Genomic DNA, 18273 nt, shown 5'->3' on the forward strand with positions numbered 1-18273 from the left:
AAAAAACTTCACATCTCTGTGCTGTTGTTATTATCTTGTTTGAAAAAATAAGGAGGCCAGGATTCCTGAAGACAAATGAAAGGAAAAGAAGGGAACGTGTGTTTTCACAGACAAGCCATTTATTAAGGTTAGCAGTACTTCAATTAATGGTAAGCAGTACAGAATCATCTATACTGATTCAAAAACTTGGAGTAGGCAACTTATTTCTTTGAACCTTAAATACATTCTTACGAAGAGGTAACCAATCTGACAGTTCCTACAGTACTTTGGAAAAATACTCAGAATTGGGACATGTGCTTTTTAACTTGCCCATAAATGATCTGGAGCTAGGAGTGAGCAGTGAGGTGCCCATGTTTGCTAACACCAAATTATTCATAATGGTAAAACAAAAAGAGGGTTGCTGGGAGTGCTAGAAAGATCTCTCTAAACTGGGTAAATGGACATTAAATAGCCAATGCAATTCATTGTAAGCAAGTGTGACATGACACACATTGGAGTAAAAAAAAAAATCCTCACTGTTTATAAATGCTTATGGGGTCAGAACTGGCAGTGACTGACCACGAAAGAGACCTTGGACTCATGGTGGATAGCTTAATGAAATTGTCAACCCAGTGTGTTGCAGCTATGATCACTAGGAAAGGCATTTAAAAAAAATAAGACTACCAATATCATAATGGTGTTATACAAATCTATGGTGCAACCACACTTGAAATACTTTGTAGAGTTTTGGTCACCAGACCTCAAAAAGGATATTGTAGAGCTGAAAAGATGCAGAAAAGTGCAACGATAAACAGTCTGGAACACTGCCCCTATGAGGAAAGGTTACAACAATTGTAGTTTTTTTCATTTGGAAAAAAATGAAAAGCAAGAGGAGAGGTGGGTAGGTACAACGACATGATTGAAGTAAAAAGGAAGAATGGTGTGGACAAAGTAGAAAGATGTTTTTCTCCCTCTCTCATAATACTGGAAGCTGGGATCATCCAGTGAAGGTGAAGATTCAGGACGAACTGTGGAATTTGCTGCAGAGGATGTAATGACGGCTATCAACTTGGCCAGCTTCAAAAGACGGCTAGACAAATTCATAGAAGGATAAGGCTATAAATGCCTCCTAGTCATGATGGTTGTGTACTATTTCAGTATTGGTAGGCATGCACCTAGAGTGAGTGCTGTTGCATTCATGTCCTGCTTATGGGCTTCCCATAGGCATCTGGTTGGCCACTGTGAGAATAAGATGATGGCCTGGATGATCTGATCCTACAGGACTATTCTCATATAAATCTAAATTGTTTCTTCAAACTCTGGAGCAGCTACCGCATCATTTTGTCACCTAGATTACTGAAGACTAACATAAGGTTGAAATGTGTTTGACAATGAGAAGTACTGTATCATGATACCAATGAGAGGCACTATTATTTTCACTGCTGATTTGAACTGTTATTCTCTATGACTATAACCAAAGGGAATCAGCTGGATTGTTTGTTGACACATTCATGACATAAATGTGTTAAATAATTTATTGCTTTTATATGTTTGCATGTTAAACATTTTTGTATTATCTGAAACAAGCAAACGTTTTGTTTGTATTTCATAGCAAAATGTTTTGCAGAATCTTTTGCCTCATCTTTATATTGTTTCCTAGCAATTGTTATGGGCACAAAGCACCAATTGGGAAATTACTCAAACAAAGGATGTTTCATAAGCTAAAATGTGAAACTTATCTTAAACATCTAAATATATTGTAGTATTCACAAATGTTTCCAGCTCCACTATGTCTTTAGGTATAGTTATACTTCCTTCTACTTCATATGATGCTTTCCCTGATGGATACAATTTCTCAATATAGTAAATGCAGCAAGTGCATAGACATGTGAAATTTCCATCTTTCATCACGTGTATAACAGAAGTAAGACTGACACACTTGGCAAATCACTTATGCTTCTGTCCTCATGGTAATCATAGTATTACTGTGATTTTTGTAGATGTAAATATTAAGTGAAAAACATAAAAGGCAACACCTAAAAGCAGAGTTTTTAACATGACTCACCTTTTCATGTAAGTAGATACGTAAGTGGGAAGTGCACCAGTTGCAGGGGCTTCATTTCCCTTTGGTTCATCCCTCCACTGTTGCCGGGTATAAGAACCACTCCGTACCAAGTTAACAGCAGATTCTCTGCAAAGGCAATGGGAGTGGGGGATCTTAACCTGAAATCTATACTGATAAACCCTCAAGCCAAACCACAGCCTATTACTAGTGATGCTAAGTGTTAAGAAACATGACAGTCTATAGCGAATCAGAGTTCAGATTGAAATACAGTTCTACATTCTGAACTATTTCTAGGGGCCTAGTACATACAAAATACTAATATCAACAACAAGCTACCACTGGGAGGTAGAATGGCCAACTGTAAAGGCCAGTTTATCTTTTCTAAGGTAATGTATATGCTTATATTAGTTTCAAGATATCTAGCAAATATCATCAGGCTCATAAACTGGAATTATGTGCTCCAGGTAAATTATAAAATGCCTATCACAGCTAAGAATTTAGTATGAATAAGGCTGCAGTAATAGGAGATCCAACAAAAGCAGGGGGTTGGACTTGATGGCCTTATAGGCTCCTTCCAACTCTACTATTCTATGATTCTATGAAAATGTGACGAATATTAAGCACGTCAGCTAGGAAAATGAGTTCTTATTTTCCATGTTTAAATTTTTGCTGTTATACATCTTTCCCTGCAAACAAGGCTTTGTTATTCCCAGACAAAGCAAGACTGACAACATGCATGTGAAAGTAGAAAGAACACAGTGGGTTACATTGAACTATATCATTGTACACGTGGAACGAGTTCTGTAAACACAAATGAACTTCCACTCTCTTTGAGTGCACTTTGCACCACTCCCAAATCTGCTCTGGAGGGCTGGGGGGAAAGGCAGAACAGATTTGGGGGACATGGGAAGAGGAGAAGGAGGGGAAGTTTCATTGCACTCACAGAAGTCATTCCTCATGCAATGATTTAGTTGGATTCAATTCAGTTATACTAAGGAAAAATCAGGTAAATTTACTTCATCTGATAATGTAAAGGGGGGAAGAAAGGGGGGGAGAGAGATGGGAAAAAGAAAAGTTGTCAAGCCTGACAGATAACCGATATGCTGCTAAATGATTTGTCACTTAGCTTAAAACATGCCAGAAGTGCATTTGGAAGATAGCCAACATTTAACATACAAGCTCTTCTTTGTTTCAGACATCTGTTAAGTAGGTTGATAGGATGAATGTGTTGCAGAACAGGAGAGGGAGAGAATTTCCCAAAGATTCCTACTGGAATCTATATAACCTCTATAAAAGTTGGACCCAAAATTCAAAGAGTCTTACCGGTTTTCCTTTTCTTCTATGTCACCCGTACTGTTTAACCTTCGAGGGGCTATTGAAGCAAAATAGAGTTTGTTGTCCTTGTCCTGCTGAAATAAAAATAAATTGCTAATTATGGTGAATTTTTCAATTAAAAATAATAGGGAAATCTAATAGTTTATGAACCAAAATATTCTGTTTCCAAGTGCTTACTTCCAAATTAAATGTTTATCATAGTCTATTTTGGTTATTATTTATTTTGTTTACAAATCTGGAGGAAACAGATGATATGTAATTTCACCATTATCACAACTCTTTCATCAGAATTTTTGTTTTCCTTGCTCCCCCATGATCCAGGAAGATAGTACTTGTAGTCCAGCAACATCTGAGGAGTCACAAATTCCTCATTCTTGTCCTAATCCCTCCCCATGCTGTCCAGGGTTATACCCCCTACAGCACCTTCTGAACTTCATGCTGTTGTTTAAGCCTGCAAGAAACTGATCAACAACTTTCAATTTCAGCTTCTTCAATTAGGCTTGTATTGCTTCTTCCCTTGAAGTGGGAACAAGGATTCTGCAACTCAAGACAAGAGATTCTGTTTGATCTATCTTAAACCATAAAGAAATTTTAATGTTTTAAAGAAATAGAATGAACACTAAACCCTGTATCACCAAGTTACTTGTACAAAGTTAGTACAGTAGTCTTCCTATTATTGACAGTTGCAAATAATTTACTGACAGTTGCAAATAATTTACAGGAAGCACCATGAATTCTAAAAGATTTAAAAAACAAATTTTCAAAAACAAATGCATTTGTTGAACTCAGTAAATAAGGAGTTTGATACAAAAAGGAAAACACACTGCTATTTAATAAATGTATTAAATTATGCATTAAGTTATGCAACTACAGGATATAATTAGAAAATGGCTAAGAAGTGAAGTGCAACACCAACATAATTCAGTCTAGCTACAAAATTTTCTGGGATTTTGTGGGGGACACCTAAACACATTTCCTGATGGTAGTACTGCGGTTAAGATCTTACTTTCCCACAATACATATTATAATATTCTGATTTCCCACTCAGCCATGACTACTGTGACTGCAGTGTAAAATTTGGATGCATGACTGTCCTGGGTACCAGACAGTGCCCACACATCTCTGGTAACTAGTGACACAATGTTGCCAGTACTTGTACCATGTTATCATCAATGGGTATTAGCCATGATAGATAAATGGAGCCTCTGGGTCTGGGAGACCAAAAACAGTGAAGACTGTTGCCCTCACAGCATACTTGTAGGCAATCCAGAAGCATTTGGCTGGCCACTGTTGAAACCAGAATGCCTAGACCCAAATCAACCCTTGGTCTGATCCAACAGACCTCTTGTTATGTTTTTATTTTAAAGTCAAGATTCAGTACTACTGGCATGGCCTTGGGGCTTCTAAGTACATCCCTAAGCAAAAGTTTGCTTTTAAAAACATTATATAGAAAGGCCTTTAACAAGAACTGAAACTATGCATTTCAAAGTGAGAGAAGCCAGATTATTCTGCACCTTCTCTTTGTTGTCTAATAATGCAGAAATCCGAGGGGTTGAAGAAGAACGATAGATGGAACCATCCTTCTCTCTTAGCATGTCACGAGGAACACCACCTTCACTAAGTGTGTTTTGGCTGCTAGTTTTCCTCAGACTTAGCCTCCATGATGAGGGAGATTCATCCTTTTGCTCTTCAGACTTGTTGGTAAAAGGAGTAAACTGTAACAGAGAAAGAGGGTAAGGAGGAAAAGTAGATGGTATTTCAGGAAAACTAGCCTCCCAAATTGTTTTACTATTCCAGTATTAACTTATAGTTTAAAATCATTTTCACTATAAAACATGAAATACATATTAAACAAGGCATACGCATAATAAATCTTTTTTATTCTGACAGGCTTTTGGACTAGAAGATGTTTAAGATAGGGCCTCATAAGGTCTGTTGTATTGTTCTATGGTCCTATTCTTAATGTTTTAAACTGTCTTAGTATCTTAAGTGTATGTTTCAAGGTTTTAACGTCGCGAATAGTTTAATTCTATTTTAATTGTGTATTTTTGTATGTTTTTTTACCTATGTGTAGTTTTTATTTGTAAGCCGCCCTGAGTTCCAGTTTTGGAAAAAGGGCGGGGTAAAAATAAAGATTCATTCATTCATAAATCTGTGAAAAATAACTATTCTAACCTTCTGTATTCCTTAAAATGCATCTTTATACATACATACAAATAGGAACGTAACAATTGCAAACTTCAGATGCCATAAATAACTTATCTGATTCCTGATTAATCACTTCCGATAAAATATTTCAAAGTGATTTCACAATAAAAACATAAATAAAAATGATTTAATGTAAAAACAATTAAAATCCACATATCACAGTATATGATTCAGTACTGAGAATTTTTTTTTGCTCAAGCAGGTTATAAAAAATATATAAAAGTAAACACATGTAAAAAGAAATATAAACAATGGCTAGCATTCCACAAAAGCAGATATTTAAATGACTATCTAAAAATTCAGCTACTACTGAACATTCCAATGTCACCTGGACAAATGGGGTTTGGGTCAAAGACATCCCTATACTTGTGAGTTTATCAGACCAAGAGCATTAACAATCATCTGTATTCTCTTAACAGCAATGCAGTTGGCATAGCAGCAAAAACATCCCAGGCTATGCTTCCTTCTCCAGATTTTATGGGACCATGTGGGCTAAGATATTGTACAATAGTGAAATTGCAATGTGAATAATTAGTACTAAGGGTTTTTTCCTCCCCAAGTGAAACTCAAAATGTAGTTGGAGTGAAAAAGGAGTTAACCCCTTTCTGTCTTAAAATGTCATTACTGATTGATAAAGTACCATGCCAGTTCACATAAGCCTAAGCCACCATGGCCAATGTTCTGGGAACATGGGAGTTCCAGTCCAACAACATCTGGAAAGCCATAGGTTCCACATCCCTACATTACATAGTTGTTCTAGCTTTGCTAGTAATATAATTAACACTTGTATCAAATCAAGCATCACCATACAGAAAAAAACTGCTTGATTAGTGCCAATTCAGAAATCTTATGCTGAACTCTCCCTTGTAAATTGTTGAGGAATGGCAACTTTCAGGTCAACAGAAGTTCTTAATATCTATACTTTTTAAAAAGTCTGCTAGACGACGTCATCCAATCCTTTGAATGTTTATTTACACTGAATTTAATAAAACTTACAAGTAAGCTTGCAGAGGATTGCAAGATTAGATTCAGAGCAAGTTGTTGTAAGACCTGAAGTTTAAAGCAATCTCCACTTACTTTTCTGGCAGGAGCCATAGAGAAAGAGTTATGCTCTGGTGGTGGCACTTGTTCTGTGATTAGAGCTCTGGGTTCATGATTGGAATGGTTATTAATAGACTCTTCCTTTCTCTCTACGAAGAAAAAAAGAAAAAAAAGCAAAATAGTTGTGAATGTGCTATAATTCCAGGTGTGTCCCTGACATTCAAGGCACAGTTCCTTTGATCTGTATGACTATTAAGTTTAAGCAAGAAAATTGTACAAGCCTAAAAAGTAATTTCCCCACAGCCTGAGTAAAAAAAAAAAAACTTCAGCTTAGACTACAAAATCTGTATGAGATCTGCTGACTACCAATATTTTTTCTAACAGCATTTCAGTAATGGCTGAAAACCATATCAGTTAATAAATTCATTAATTAAAGTAGTAAGAAATGGCAACCCAAATTTAAGCACATTCTTACAAAACTCTCTCTCCATCTCTCAGAATAATTTTTTGAATAATACTTTTCTTATGTTTAAATCACTTTAAAAGTATCACTTGGAATTGGTTATGAGAACCACTGCTGAATCCCGGAATAAAAGCAGAATTTGGCTGTGATTCAGCTGAAGTTACACACCCCCTGGATTCATACTGGATTAGACTCTGTGTACAAATGGAACCTAGGTTAGGCTTCTAGATAGTGATCTACCCACATTAATTTAATGGTTAGTCACATACTATTGTATGAAATACAGCAACTGAACGGTGGAAAGAGAACTTGTTTGGTTTCAAGGCTTAAGGAACAAGTGAAACAAAAATTAATAAGAATAATGAACCTGGAGCAATTTTACCTGTGTCTACTTGCTAGACGTTGTGTACCCCTTAAAGTGGCTGGTGACAGCAAAACCCAAGCAACAAAGGAGAATCAAAAATAGCTATAGTAACAGGACAAGCACACATTTGGTAGCAAACCCCCCACAGTGTGAGCTTAGGGTTCCCTGTTTTCTCTATGACAGCGGACAGTAATTATTTTCAGCAAGATAAGACTACATTACTGTATTTGCTTTGATGAGTAACCTGCTTCCATTAATAGCACAAAGTACTGTTCTATTTCTGTACTGCAGCAATATATGCTGGAATATACATTCAGTTTTTAGAGAGCAGTATCTTCCAGTTCGTAACCATGGCAGCAAAAATACAGAGTAGATCTATATAGAGGGGAAGGGACATTGCTTAGTGGTAGAATGTCTGCCTTGCATGTAGAAAGTCCCAAGTTCAATCCTCAGCATCTCTAGGTAGGGCTAGGAGAGAATCCTGCCTAAAATCCTGGAGAGCTGCTGCCAATCAATGTAGACAATATTGAACTAGATGGACCAATGGTCTGACTCAGTATAAGGCAGCTTCCTATGTTACTTCTTCTTGTTATGTGCCTTCAAGTCAATTACAATTTATGGCGACCCTATGAATCAGTGACCTCCAGTAGCATCTGTTATAAACCACCCTGTTCAGATCTTGTAAGTTCAGGTCTGTGGCTTCCTTCTCTTGTTTGGTCTGCCACTTTTCTACTCCCTGCTGTTTTTCCCAACATTATTGTCTTTTCTAGTGAATCATGTCTTCTCATTATGTGTCCAAATATGATAACCTCAGTTTCATCATTTTAGCTTCTAGCAATAGTTCTGGTTTAATTCATTCTAACACCCAATTATTTGTCTTTTTCAGGGTCCATGGTATCTGCAAGGCTCTCCTCCAACATCACATTTCAAATGAGTTGATTTTTCTCTTATCTGCTTTTTTCACTGTCCAAATTTCACATCCATACACAGAGATCGGGAATACCATGGTCTGAATGATCCTGACTTTAGTGTTCAGTGATACATCTTTGCATCTCAGGACCTTTTCTAGTTCTCTCATAGCTGCCCTCCCCAGTCTTAGCCTTCTTCTGATTTCTTGACTATTGTCTCCATTTTGGTTAATGATTGTGCCAAGGTATTGATAATCCTTGACAAGTACAATGTCCTTATTGTCAACTTTAAAGTTACATAAATCTTCTGTTGTCATTACTTTAGTCTTCTTGACGTTCAGCTGTATTCCTGCTTTTGTGGTTCCTCTTTAACTTTCATCAGCATTTCTTTCAAATCATTACTGGTTTCTGCTAGTAGTATGGTATTGTCTGCATATCTTAAATGATTGATATTTCTCCCTCCAATTTTCACACCTCATTCATCTTGGTCCAATCCTGCTTTCTGTATGATATGTTCTGCATACAGACTAAACAAATAGGGTGACAAGATACACCCGCCTCACACCCTTTCCGATGGGGTTTCTTCATATTCTGTCCTTACAGTAGCCTCTTGTCCAGAGTACAGGTTGCACATCAGGACAATCAGTTGCTGTGGCACTCCCATTTCTTTCAAAGCATTTCATAGTTTTTCATGATCTACACAGTCAAAGGCTTTGCTGTACTCTATAAAGCACAGGGTGATTTTCTTCTGAAATTTCTTGGTCCGCTCCATTATCCAATGTATGTTTGCGATATGATCTCTGGTACCTCTTCCTTTTCTAAATCCATCTTGGACATCTGGCATTGCTTGCTCCATATATGGTAAGAGCCTTTTTTGTAGAATCTTGAGCATTACTTTACTTGCATGGGATATTAAGGTAATAGTTCGATAATTACTGCATTCCCTGGGATCCCCTTCTTTGGAATTGGTGTCCAAGTATCTGTCATCCTGGCATCTCTTTTATAGTGTATTGCTTCCATCTTCCTTTTATTTCATCTCGGTCAGTCTGTGTGTTCCCCTGATGATTATTCAACATCCCCATGCTTGGTTTAAATTTCCCTTTCATTTCTCTAATCTTTTGAAATAGGCCTCTTGTTCTACCTTTTTTGTTGTCCTCTTCTATTTCTATACAATAACTATTGTAATAGTTCTCTTGGTCCCTACGTACTAGTCACTGTATTATTGCATTTAAGGTTCTGACCGTGTTTCTATCGCCTTTTGCTTTTGCTTTCCTTCTTTCTTTCACCATTTTAAGAGTTTCTTCAGTCATCCATTGAGGTCTTTCTCTCTTTTTAACTAGAGGTATTGTCTTTTTGCATTCTTCCCTGATCATATCTCTGACTTCAATCCACAGTTCTTCTGGTTCTCTATCAGATAAGTTTAAAGCCTCAATTCTGTTCCTTATTTGATCTTTATACTCTTCTGGGATATTATTTAAATAGTATTTTGGCATTATGATTGCTTTGTTGGTCTTCTTTAGCTTTACTCCGAATTTCAATATGACCAGTTTACGATCTGTACCACAGTCTACTCCTGGTCTCGTTTTTGCAGAAGGTATGGAACTTCTCCATTTTCTGCTACCAATTATATCATCAGTTTGATTCCTATATTGACCATTTGGTGATGTCCACGTGTACAGTCGTCTTCTCTGTTGCTCAAAAAATGTGTTTGCAAGAAACAAATTATTGCCTTCACAGAATTCAGTAAGTCTCCTCTTTTCACTTCTATCTCCTAAGTCCCATTTTCCCACAATTTCTAGTTCTTCTCTGTTCCCTACTTTTACATTCCAATCCCCCATGATTATCAGAACATCATTTGGGTGGGTGATCAATTTCTTCTTGTACTTCTGCATAAAATCTCTCCAATTCTTCTTCTTCTGTGTGTGCTGTTGGAGCACAGACTTGGATAATATGTTATGTTAATAGGTTTCCTGTTTAATCTCATTGATATCACTTGCTCACACCTTGCATTATAGCTCCTAGTTGCTTTTGCTACAGTACTTCTCCCCATTTCTTCTTAATTTCTCATTTCCTACATAAAATATTTTGTAGTTGCCTGATTGAAAATGTCTCATTCCTGTCCATTTTAATTCACTCACACCAAGTATTGTAATGCTGATGCATTCCATTTCTTGTTTGACAATTTCCAACTTTCCCTGGTTCATGCTTCTCACATTCCATGTTCCTATTGTCTACGTCATACAACTTCAGACTCTCCTTTCACATCTGTGCACATCAGCCTCTGGGCTTCCTTTCGGCTTTCACCCAGTGACGCAATTAGTCACAGCATTACTCATACTTGTCCATTGTTCTTCCCCAGTAGCTCACTGAATGCCGTCTGACCTGGGGGTCTCATCTTCCAGCACTATCTCATTTTGCATTTTGGATACTCTGTTCATAGGGTTTTCATGGTAAGAGGTATTCAGAGGTGGTTTAGCATTGCTTTCCTCTGAGTTTGGAAGCATCTACGTCTATGTTACTATGAGGATGTATTTTTTTAAAAGGAAGAAAGAAAATTCTGGGCATCAGTCACAAACTCATGAGGGGGACATTATGTGACAAGCCACTTTGAAAGTTCCAAAGCATTGTACGAATCTGAAAAAAGTGAGAAGCAGCAGCAAAACATCATCATTAAAGAGTATTTGCAACATTAAAATATATGAAATCTTTCAACATCATATTCTTTGATCTCTACCCACTGGTGATCCTTTACTCATCTTAGAAATATTGCTGAAGATTGCCAAAATACAGTAAACAGGGATACCATTGATCACTTTGCCTTGTGATTTTTACAGGCTGGGAGTCTGAGTTATGATGACAACATCATAGGATATAGCATAGGAATGGTTAGGGAGGGGAAGTTGTGTTGCATGCCAATAATACAACAAACACTCATGGCACTTCCAGGTAGTACTCCTGAATTGCTATCATCCTGCTACAATATGCAAATGAATGCTACGTAAGTGTGCTAAGACGTTTGCATTCCATCTAAATAAAAAGCAACAACTGAACACCTAAAGATACTTCGAAAAAACTGTGATCTCATTAATTCCCTTTCTCATTACTATTTAAGGACCAGAGAGAGGGCGTTCTCGGTAGTGGCTCCCATCCTCTGGAATTCTCTCCCCTACGATCTTCGACATGCCTCCTCCCTGATGAGTTTTTGCCAAGCTTTAAAGACCTGGCTATTCAGGCAGGCCTACAGGAACTTCGAGCTAGATTAGTTTGTAATGTATTAACTGGTGTTTTTGATGTTAGTTTTAATTGATGAATGTGGTTGTATTTTATTGTATTGTGTATTGTATTTTATTGTATTGTGTATTGTATTTTATTATCCTGCTGTAAGTCGCCTAGAGTGTCCGTTAATTCGGACAGATAGGCGACTAACAAATAAAATGTTATTATTATTATTATTATTATTATAACAAGGCAAAAAAATCTCAGTTCTATATATTACCTGCCTCTTTTTCAGTATCTGACTCTGAAGCTTCATCTTCCTCAGCTTCTTCTTCCTCCTCCTCAGAGCTGGAACTACTGGACTCTTTGTTTTCCTCTTCCCTTTCTAGGGATTTCAGAGTGTTAGCCTCATAAAGAATCTTCTCTTTGCTGAGGTACAAATGTTTGAGATAGGTATTCACCACAAAAGAACAAGCTTAACAAAACTTTATGCTTTTAATAAGCTGACAATATGAAAATGTTTCAGATCACAGATACAGGCTATGTACAGAATCATTTCTGCACAGCAGTATGAGAAATTTCACTCTTTCATATTACAATGCACTATCCCAGACCCAGTGTTCAAAGCTTATAATTCTGCAAATATAATGGGATAGGAGGGGAGAATCTGGCAAGTGGGGAAAAGCTTGTCTTCTCCAGTTTCCTAATTCCAGTCATTTTTAAAATCATTTTTTAGTTTTTATTATTAAATGTATACACCACCTTTCCCCCAAAGAGCTCAAGCTGGCACATGTGCTTCTCTCCCCCTTCCCCATTTTATCCTAACAGCCACCCTGTGAGGTAGCTTAGATTGAGAGACAGTGTCTGGCCCTAGGTCCCTCAGTGAACTTCATGGCCAAGTCAGCATTTAAACTCTGGTCTCCCAGGTCCTTGTTTGACACTCTAACCACTACTCCACATTGGCTCTCATGTCAATGGAATAGTGACATTCACTAGATAAGTTCCTGATCTGAAGAGCATATATTCTTCAATAAAAAAGGATTTTCTTTTATAAAGAAAAAAGAAAAAAGCAGCCACAACCTGACGGCTCCATCAGCTGCAAAATTCACTGCTGCCGCACCATGTTTTATATCATGCTAGTCTTCTGACCTTTAAAAGTAATGCTCACATCAAATCCCGCAAGACACCCAAGCCTTGTACTTCAGGACTGAGAATCTTACTTTTTGAAGAGTCCACTTCGAAGTTTTCCATTCATATCAGCTTCAATTAGCTTGTTTCTAGTCTCTTCACTACGCAGCTGTCAAGAACATAAGAAGAAAGCGTTCTAAAGAACTGCTAACAGCTCTGGTAGATCATTTTCATTCTATTTAGTATGTCAAAATGGGCCTCACACAAATTGCAGAATTGTACCTTGTTTGACTGCTCAGCTCTTACTTAAGGCAGAAGGAATCTGTGACAATGATTCCACAAAACAGTGGTATATATTCCAAAGAACTACATGTGATGGACATCCATCTAGGCTTTTGTCTTAAAAAAAAGAAAAGAAAAAGGCATCCCTTGCTCAGCCCAAATGCCATATGGCATGCTGCCTTTGGTATTTGGAAATTTCAAAATTGGTTATGATATAGCCTAACTGAAGAAAAAAAAACCCAAAAGCCTGACTGCTATTTACAAGTCCCTAGCTATGTCGATAGGGGTATCTCAGCTGTGGACTTGGTAGATTAATGGCATTTTGTAGGAACAAATGCAATGCCCGATTTCCACCATTACAGGATCAGCTCTCCCCAGTTTAGTCCTCATATGGTAAAACTCACTGGCAAAGGTTTGATAAAAGACAGAGGGAGGGATGGGATATTCTGGTTGGGTTGGTTTTACTTGTTTTTAAAAGTGTATGTTATATTGTTGTTACCCAACCTGGGCACATAAAAGAAACCCTCACAAATAAATAAATAGATGCAAATTAAAAGCAAACAGCTAATTTTTAAAAAAAACGTTAAGAGTACTACACTAAGCCCAATACAAAGCTTTTCTTTCAAGCTGATACACTGTCAGTTTCCTATTATAAAAAAATGTGTTTATCCAGAATTTGGATGACTAAACAATAAGCAAGACTGGACTTTTTTTTTAAGACACTGTTGCAAAGCAGGACTAGCTCATTTCATAGGCCTAGGCTGCAGGCCTGACATATCAAATTTGATCATCTTTACTGTAGGGTATTTGCTTTTCCTGATTTAATAAACTCAGAGGTATCAAGAAAATAAACAAGGAAATTTTTTTGTAAAGGAAAACAAGACAGCATATTAACTAAGTACAGGCTTCCTGCTTAACAAATACACTTAGCAATTCTAAAGGCATCCTTAGTTTATTTTTTTCAAACATCTCATTACAAATGCTTACAATTCCACCTCAAGTAATATTGTTTCTCATTAACATAGAGCATGTCTAACTCTGCTGAAAAACTATAACACAAAGCTCATCTCTACAACTTTCTCATTTTTGAAACATTCATTTGGCGATATTAGATAAGCATGAGCAGATGTTACCTTGCTTAAGGAACAACTTCAAGATAACTTCAAGATTACACAACTCAACAGACTGAATTTTAACTTTCCTTCCATGAATGGAACAGTATTCACAGAACTGGGTTTTCCCTCCTCTGGGGCTTCTAGACATTTTCTACATGATGGAATTTCTGCATTATTTGTGTCATCTTAGTTAATGTTAGCTGTGAGACATTTTGTTTAACACGTCATAAGCATCTCTTGGGATACTGGCATTTAGTCCATGAATGTTGGACTAGTTAGAAGGAATAGTCAGAAACTCACCATATTCTGTTTCTTCTGCAGCATCTCTAAATGTTCAACCAATCCCTCATCAGCGACATCAAAAGGTGTCTGACCCTGATGGCATGTACAATCAGAAAACAAAGGCACTTTACAGAATTGCATTTCGTTAGTATGAAAAAGAGGTTCTTTGTGTGTATTAAGCAAAGTTTAAAATGTACAACATTTCTTATTCCAAAATTTGGCAAGACATTAAAAGCAACCTCGGGATTAGCCCACTTTTTGTTGGAAACAGTCTTACTATGTTTTTAATTGTATATTAGTTGCCAAATTTGCATTTTGTTATATGGATTGATTGTCATAAGACAGGACAGCTAAAGGCATGAAACAGGAGATAAATGATGGAATTTGTCAGGACGTACTCCACAATAAATTTAGAGCACCAGTTCTTACACAAATAGCTTGGTATAGCAGTAGTAAAAAAAAATTCATTGTATCAGGCTGTGCAGATATTACTGCTTTCTGCTGCTAATTCTCCCTTATTATCCCTCAAGTGACAGTCATGGTCAAAAGGTTACATCTGTGCCAACCTTAACCACAGTTAACACATCACCAACTAAATTCCCTATTAACCAGGTTTTGCTAACCCACATTAAAACCCTGGTTAGCATTAACAATGGTTAAGACTGCTGCAGACAAAATCCTGAACCATGATAAAGTTCATAGGGGGGCAGGCAGGTGAATTCATGTGACTAAAGAGACTGGAGTTGGAAATACAGGACTTTGTAGTTCTCTCCTGATCAATTAAGCATGGTCTATTGAACATTATGGCAATGGAATCAATGGGAAATTATTATTATTAATAAAATAGATTTCTTACTTGCCCTTCACCATGAGGTATCAGGGCATGTACAACAATTTAAAAATACAATATTAAAACAAATTACAGTCAAGAGAATAGGGTGAGTCCTTTATATATATATATATATATATATATATATATATATATATATATATATATATATATATATATATATATATATATCAGGTGCCAAAGGCCAGGGTAAAGAGGTGTATCTTCAATATACAATGAGAACTACATAAAGAAGGTTCCAAGTACACCTCTGCTGAAGGGGATTCCACAACTGTTACAGAGAATGCCCTCTCCTAGGCCACCTCCTGAAGTTCTGAAGGTAGGGGAACTACCAAGAGGATGCCACCACTGCCAATCTTGACACCCAAAAGGATCTGGAGGTAAGGAGGCAGTCTTTCAGATATTTGGGGCCCAAATCATCTAGGGCTTTAAACACTAGTGGAGCACCTTGAATTGCATCTGAAAACAAACTGGCAACCAGTGCAACTATTTTAAAGCAGGGGTTATGAGAGTTCTAAATGGAATCCAGGCTGCTGCATTTTGGACCAGTTGAAGTTTGAATTATTTCAAAGAACAGTCCCATGTAGAGGATATTGCAATAATCCAATCTAGACGTTTATTTATTTATTATTTATTTATTACATTTATACCCCACCTTTCTTTTCATGATTGAAAGCCAAGGCGGCTTACATATGGTTCCCAGGCGGTCTCCCATCCAGGCACTGACCAGACCTGACCCTGCTTAGCTTCAGCAGGGAGCCGGCCTTATGTGGCTTCAGACCATAGCCTGGCCTTATGTGCCTTCAGACCATAGTTATCAGAGCATGGAGAACAATGGCCAAATCTCTATCCTAAAAGGGCATAACTGGTGAACCAGTTAGAGCTGGAAATAAGACACTCCTAGCCACAAGGGCACCTGAGCCTCCAGTGACATTAGATTCAGGAGTACACCAAACTACAGACTGACTCCTTCCAGGGGAGTGCAACTCCACCCAGAATAGGCTATCTCCCCACCTCCCAGTCTTGAGAACATGGAACACATAACTTTTTTAGGGTTCAGCTTCAATTTATTGGCCCACATTCAGTCCATCACTGCCTCCAAGCACCAGTCCAGCATCTCAACCACCTCTCCTGATTCAGATGCAACAGAGAAATAGAGCTGGGTGTCATCTGCATATTGGTGACACCTTCTTCCAGATCTCTTGATGACAGCTTCCAGCAGTTTCAGATAGATGTTAAATATTACAGGGGACAGAATGGAACCCTGCAGGATACCATAATACAACTCCCACAGCACTGACAGTGGCTCTCCATAACTACCTTCTGTAAAGGGCCCTGGGAAGTAGGAGCAGAACCAGTGACTACAACCCCCAGCTTCCTGAGCTGCTTCAGGAAGCTACAGTGGTCAATTGTATTGAAAGCCACTAAGAGATCAAGAAAAATGAGCAGGGTTGCACTCCCCTATCTCTCTTGCAACATACATAATTAACCAAGGCGACTAAGGCGGTCTTGGTGTCTTGACTGAGCCCTGAAACCAGACTGAAATGGATTCAGATAATCCGTTTCCTCCAAACATGTCTAAAGCTGGGCTACCACCCTCTTTAGCACCTTGCCCCCAAAGGGGGTATGCACCACTCAGCAATCCTTGTTAAACACTTCTGGGTTCAGGGAGGTCCTCTTAAGCAGGGGGAGTTCCTCCAAGGTAGATGGTACCTCTCCCTCCTCCAGTGAAGCATTAATCACTTCCTGGTCCATCTCCTTCAGTGAGCTCTAAGAAGCCAAAACAGACAGGGGTCAAGGGGGCAGGTGTTCAGCCACACTTCCACAAGCAGCTTCCCTACCAACCTCTATGTGAGTTTGTCAGCCAAATCACAAGCATGCCCTTACAGCAACACCCAAGTGAAAAGCCAAACAAGTGTTGATCCAAGACACTTCAAGCACATTTGAATCTGCTGGGAGACTAACAACTCCACAAATGCTCCCAAAATAGAAACTTAGAACGACCACAGCCTGCCCTCTTACAAGGGGATATTAATAAGCCAATAAAGGACAGCAAATTTTCCAGGCCCAACCCCAACCCCAAACATTCCATATTAAATGTCTCAGGTAATGCAAACAACTGACAGGCTAAGGTGCCTCTAAATATTACTTTCCACCTCCACCAACACAGTATTTATTTATTTATTTATTAGATTTATATCCCACCCTTCCTCCCAGTAGGAGCCCAGGGCAGCAAAGTAGGGCCCAGGACAGTGTTAACAGCTGCAATAATGATCAAGTCTGAACGCCTTGTGTATTCAGGGGTGTAAATACAAGGTTAGGATCCTCTTTGCAAATTAACTCATAAAGTTCAATGTACCAAATTTACAAATCCAAGCAAATCCAAGAACTACTATTGGCACAAAGCCCTGCAGATTTCTACAATGTTCATGGCAGGCACCACTTGTCTGGCCTGATGTCCCCAGCAATTTTCTTGTTTGGCATACTTTCCCACACCCACCAATTGTTTCATAATCATATTTTGTCAGTCTCCATCCTCACTGCAGCCAACAAACTATCCCCCTAAATATCTTCAAGACACTGGCAAATCCCCAGGAACATTCAAGGCTGGGGAAAAAGTCCTTATAAAACCCAGCAGAAACAATTTCAGTTTAGATGTAGCTCAGGGGGTGGGGGGTGGGAAATGGAACAATGCCACTGCCTTTGATTGAGAATAAATCTTTTACTATTCCAAATCAGTGCACTACTACCATGCTACAAACCATCCTTCCTACTCTATAACCTCATCCTGTTATGTACTAAAAATCAGTACCAGGCTGAGGTTTCTCCCGCTATTCCCATCTTTGTCAACACTGACCAACACCAAAAAATAAATAAAATAAAATAAATCTCCTAGCAACTTTGTAGCTGGCCACATTCTGGAAGCTTGTCTTCTTTTTATCCACCTTTAAGGACCTTACAGTGAGTACAGAACCCACTCAACTGACCTAGGGATCTGCAATTTATTTTTTATTTATTTTATTTTTATTTTTATTTA

The 18273-nt window shown here is 38.0% G+C and overlaps 1 protein-coding gene across 5 annotated transcripts in view; it reads right to left on the reverse strand.

Annotated features, from left to right (window-relative positions):
• Positions 1 to 18273, reverse strand: part of PPP1R12B (protein phosphatase 1 regulatory subunit 12B) — a 177189-nt gene that overhangs the window by 107425 nt on the left and 51491 nt on the right. For 3 of the 5 annotated variants that reach the window (XM_061631874.1, XM_061631872.1, XM_061631876.1), the window contains exons 6-12: positions 14405 to 14479; positions 12800 to 12876; positions 11860 to 12008; positions 6665 to 6777; positions 4894 to 5094; positions 3368 to 3453; positions 2045 to 2170 (exon numbers count right to left, since the gene is read on the reverse strand). In XM_061631874.1, the coding sequence (XP_061487858.1) occupies positions 2045 to 2170; positions 3368 to 3453; positions 4894 to 5094; positions 6665 to 6777; positions 11860 to 12008; positions 12800 to 12876; positions 14405 to 14479 (827 nt within the window). The remainder of the gene's footprint in view (positions 1 to 2044; positions 2171 to 3367; positions 3454 to 4893; positions 5095 to 6664; positions 6778 to 11859; positions 12009 to 12799; positions 12877 to 14404; positions 14480 to 18273) is intronic. The other 2 variants (XM_061631875.1, XM_061631873.1) reach the window with 1 other exon arrangement.

This window comes from Rhineura floridana, chromosome 6 (assembly GCF_030035675.1).
Source record: "Rhineura floridana isolate rRhiFlo1 chromosome 6, rRhiFlo1.hap2, whole genome shotgun sequence".
Taxonomy (NCBI): domain Eukaryota; kingdom Metazoa; phylum Chordata; class Lepidosauria; order Squamata; family Rhineuridae; genus Rhineura; species Rhineura floridana.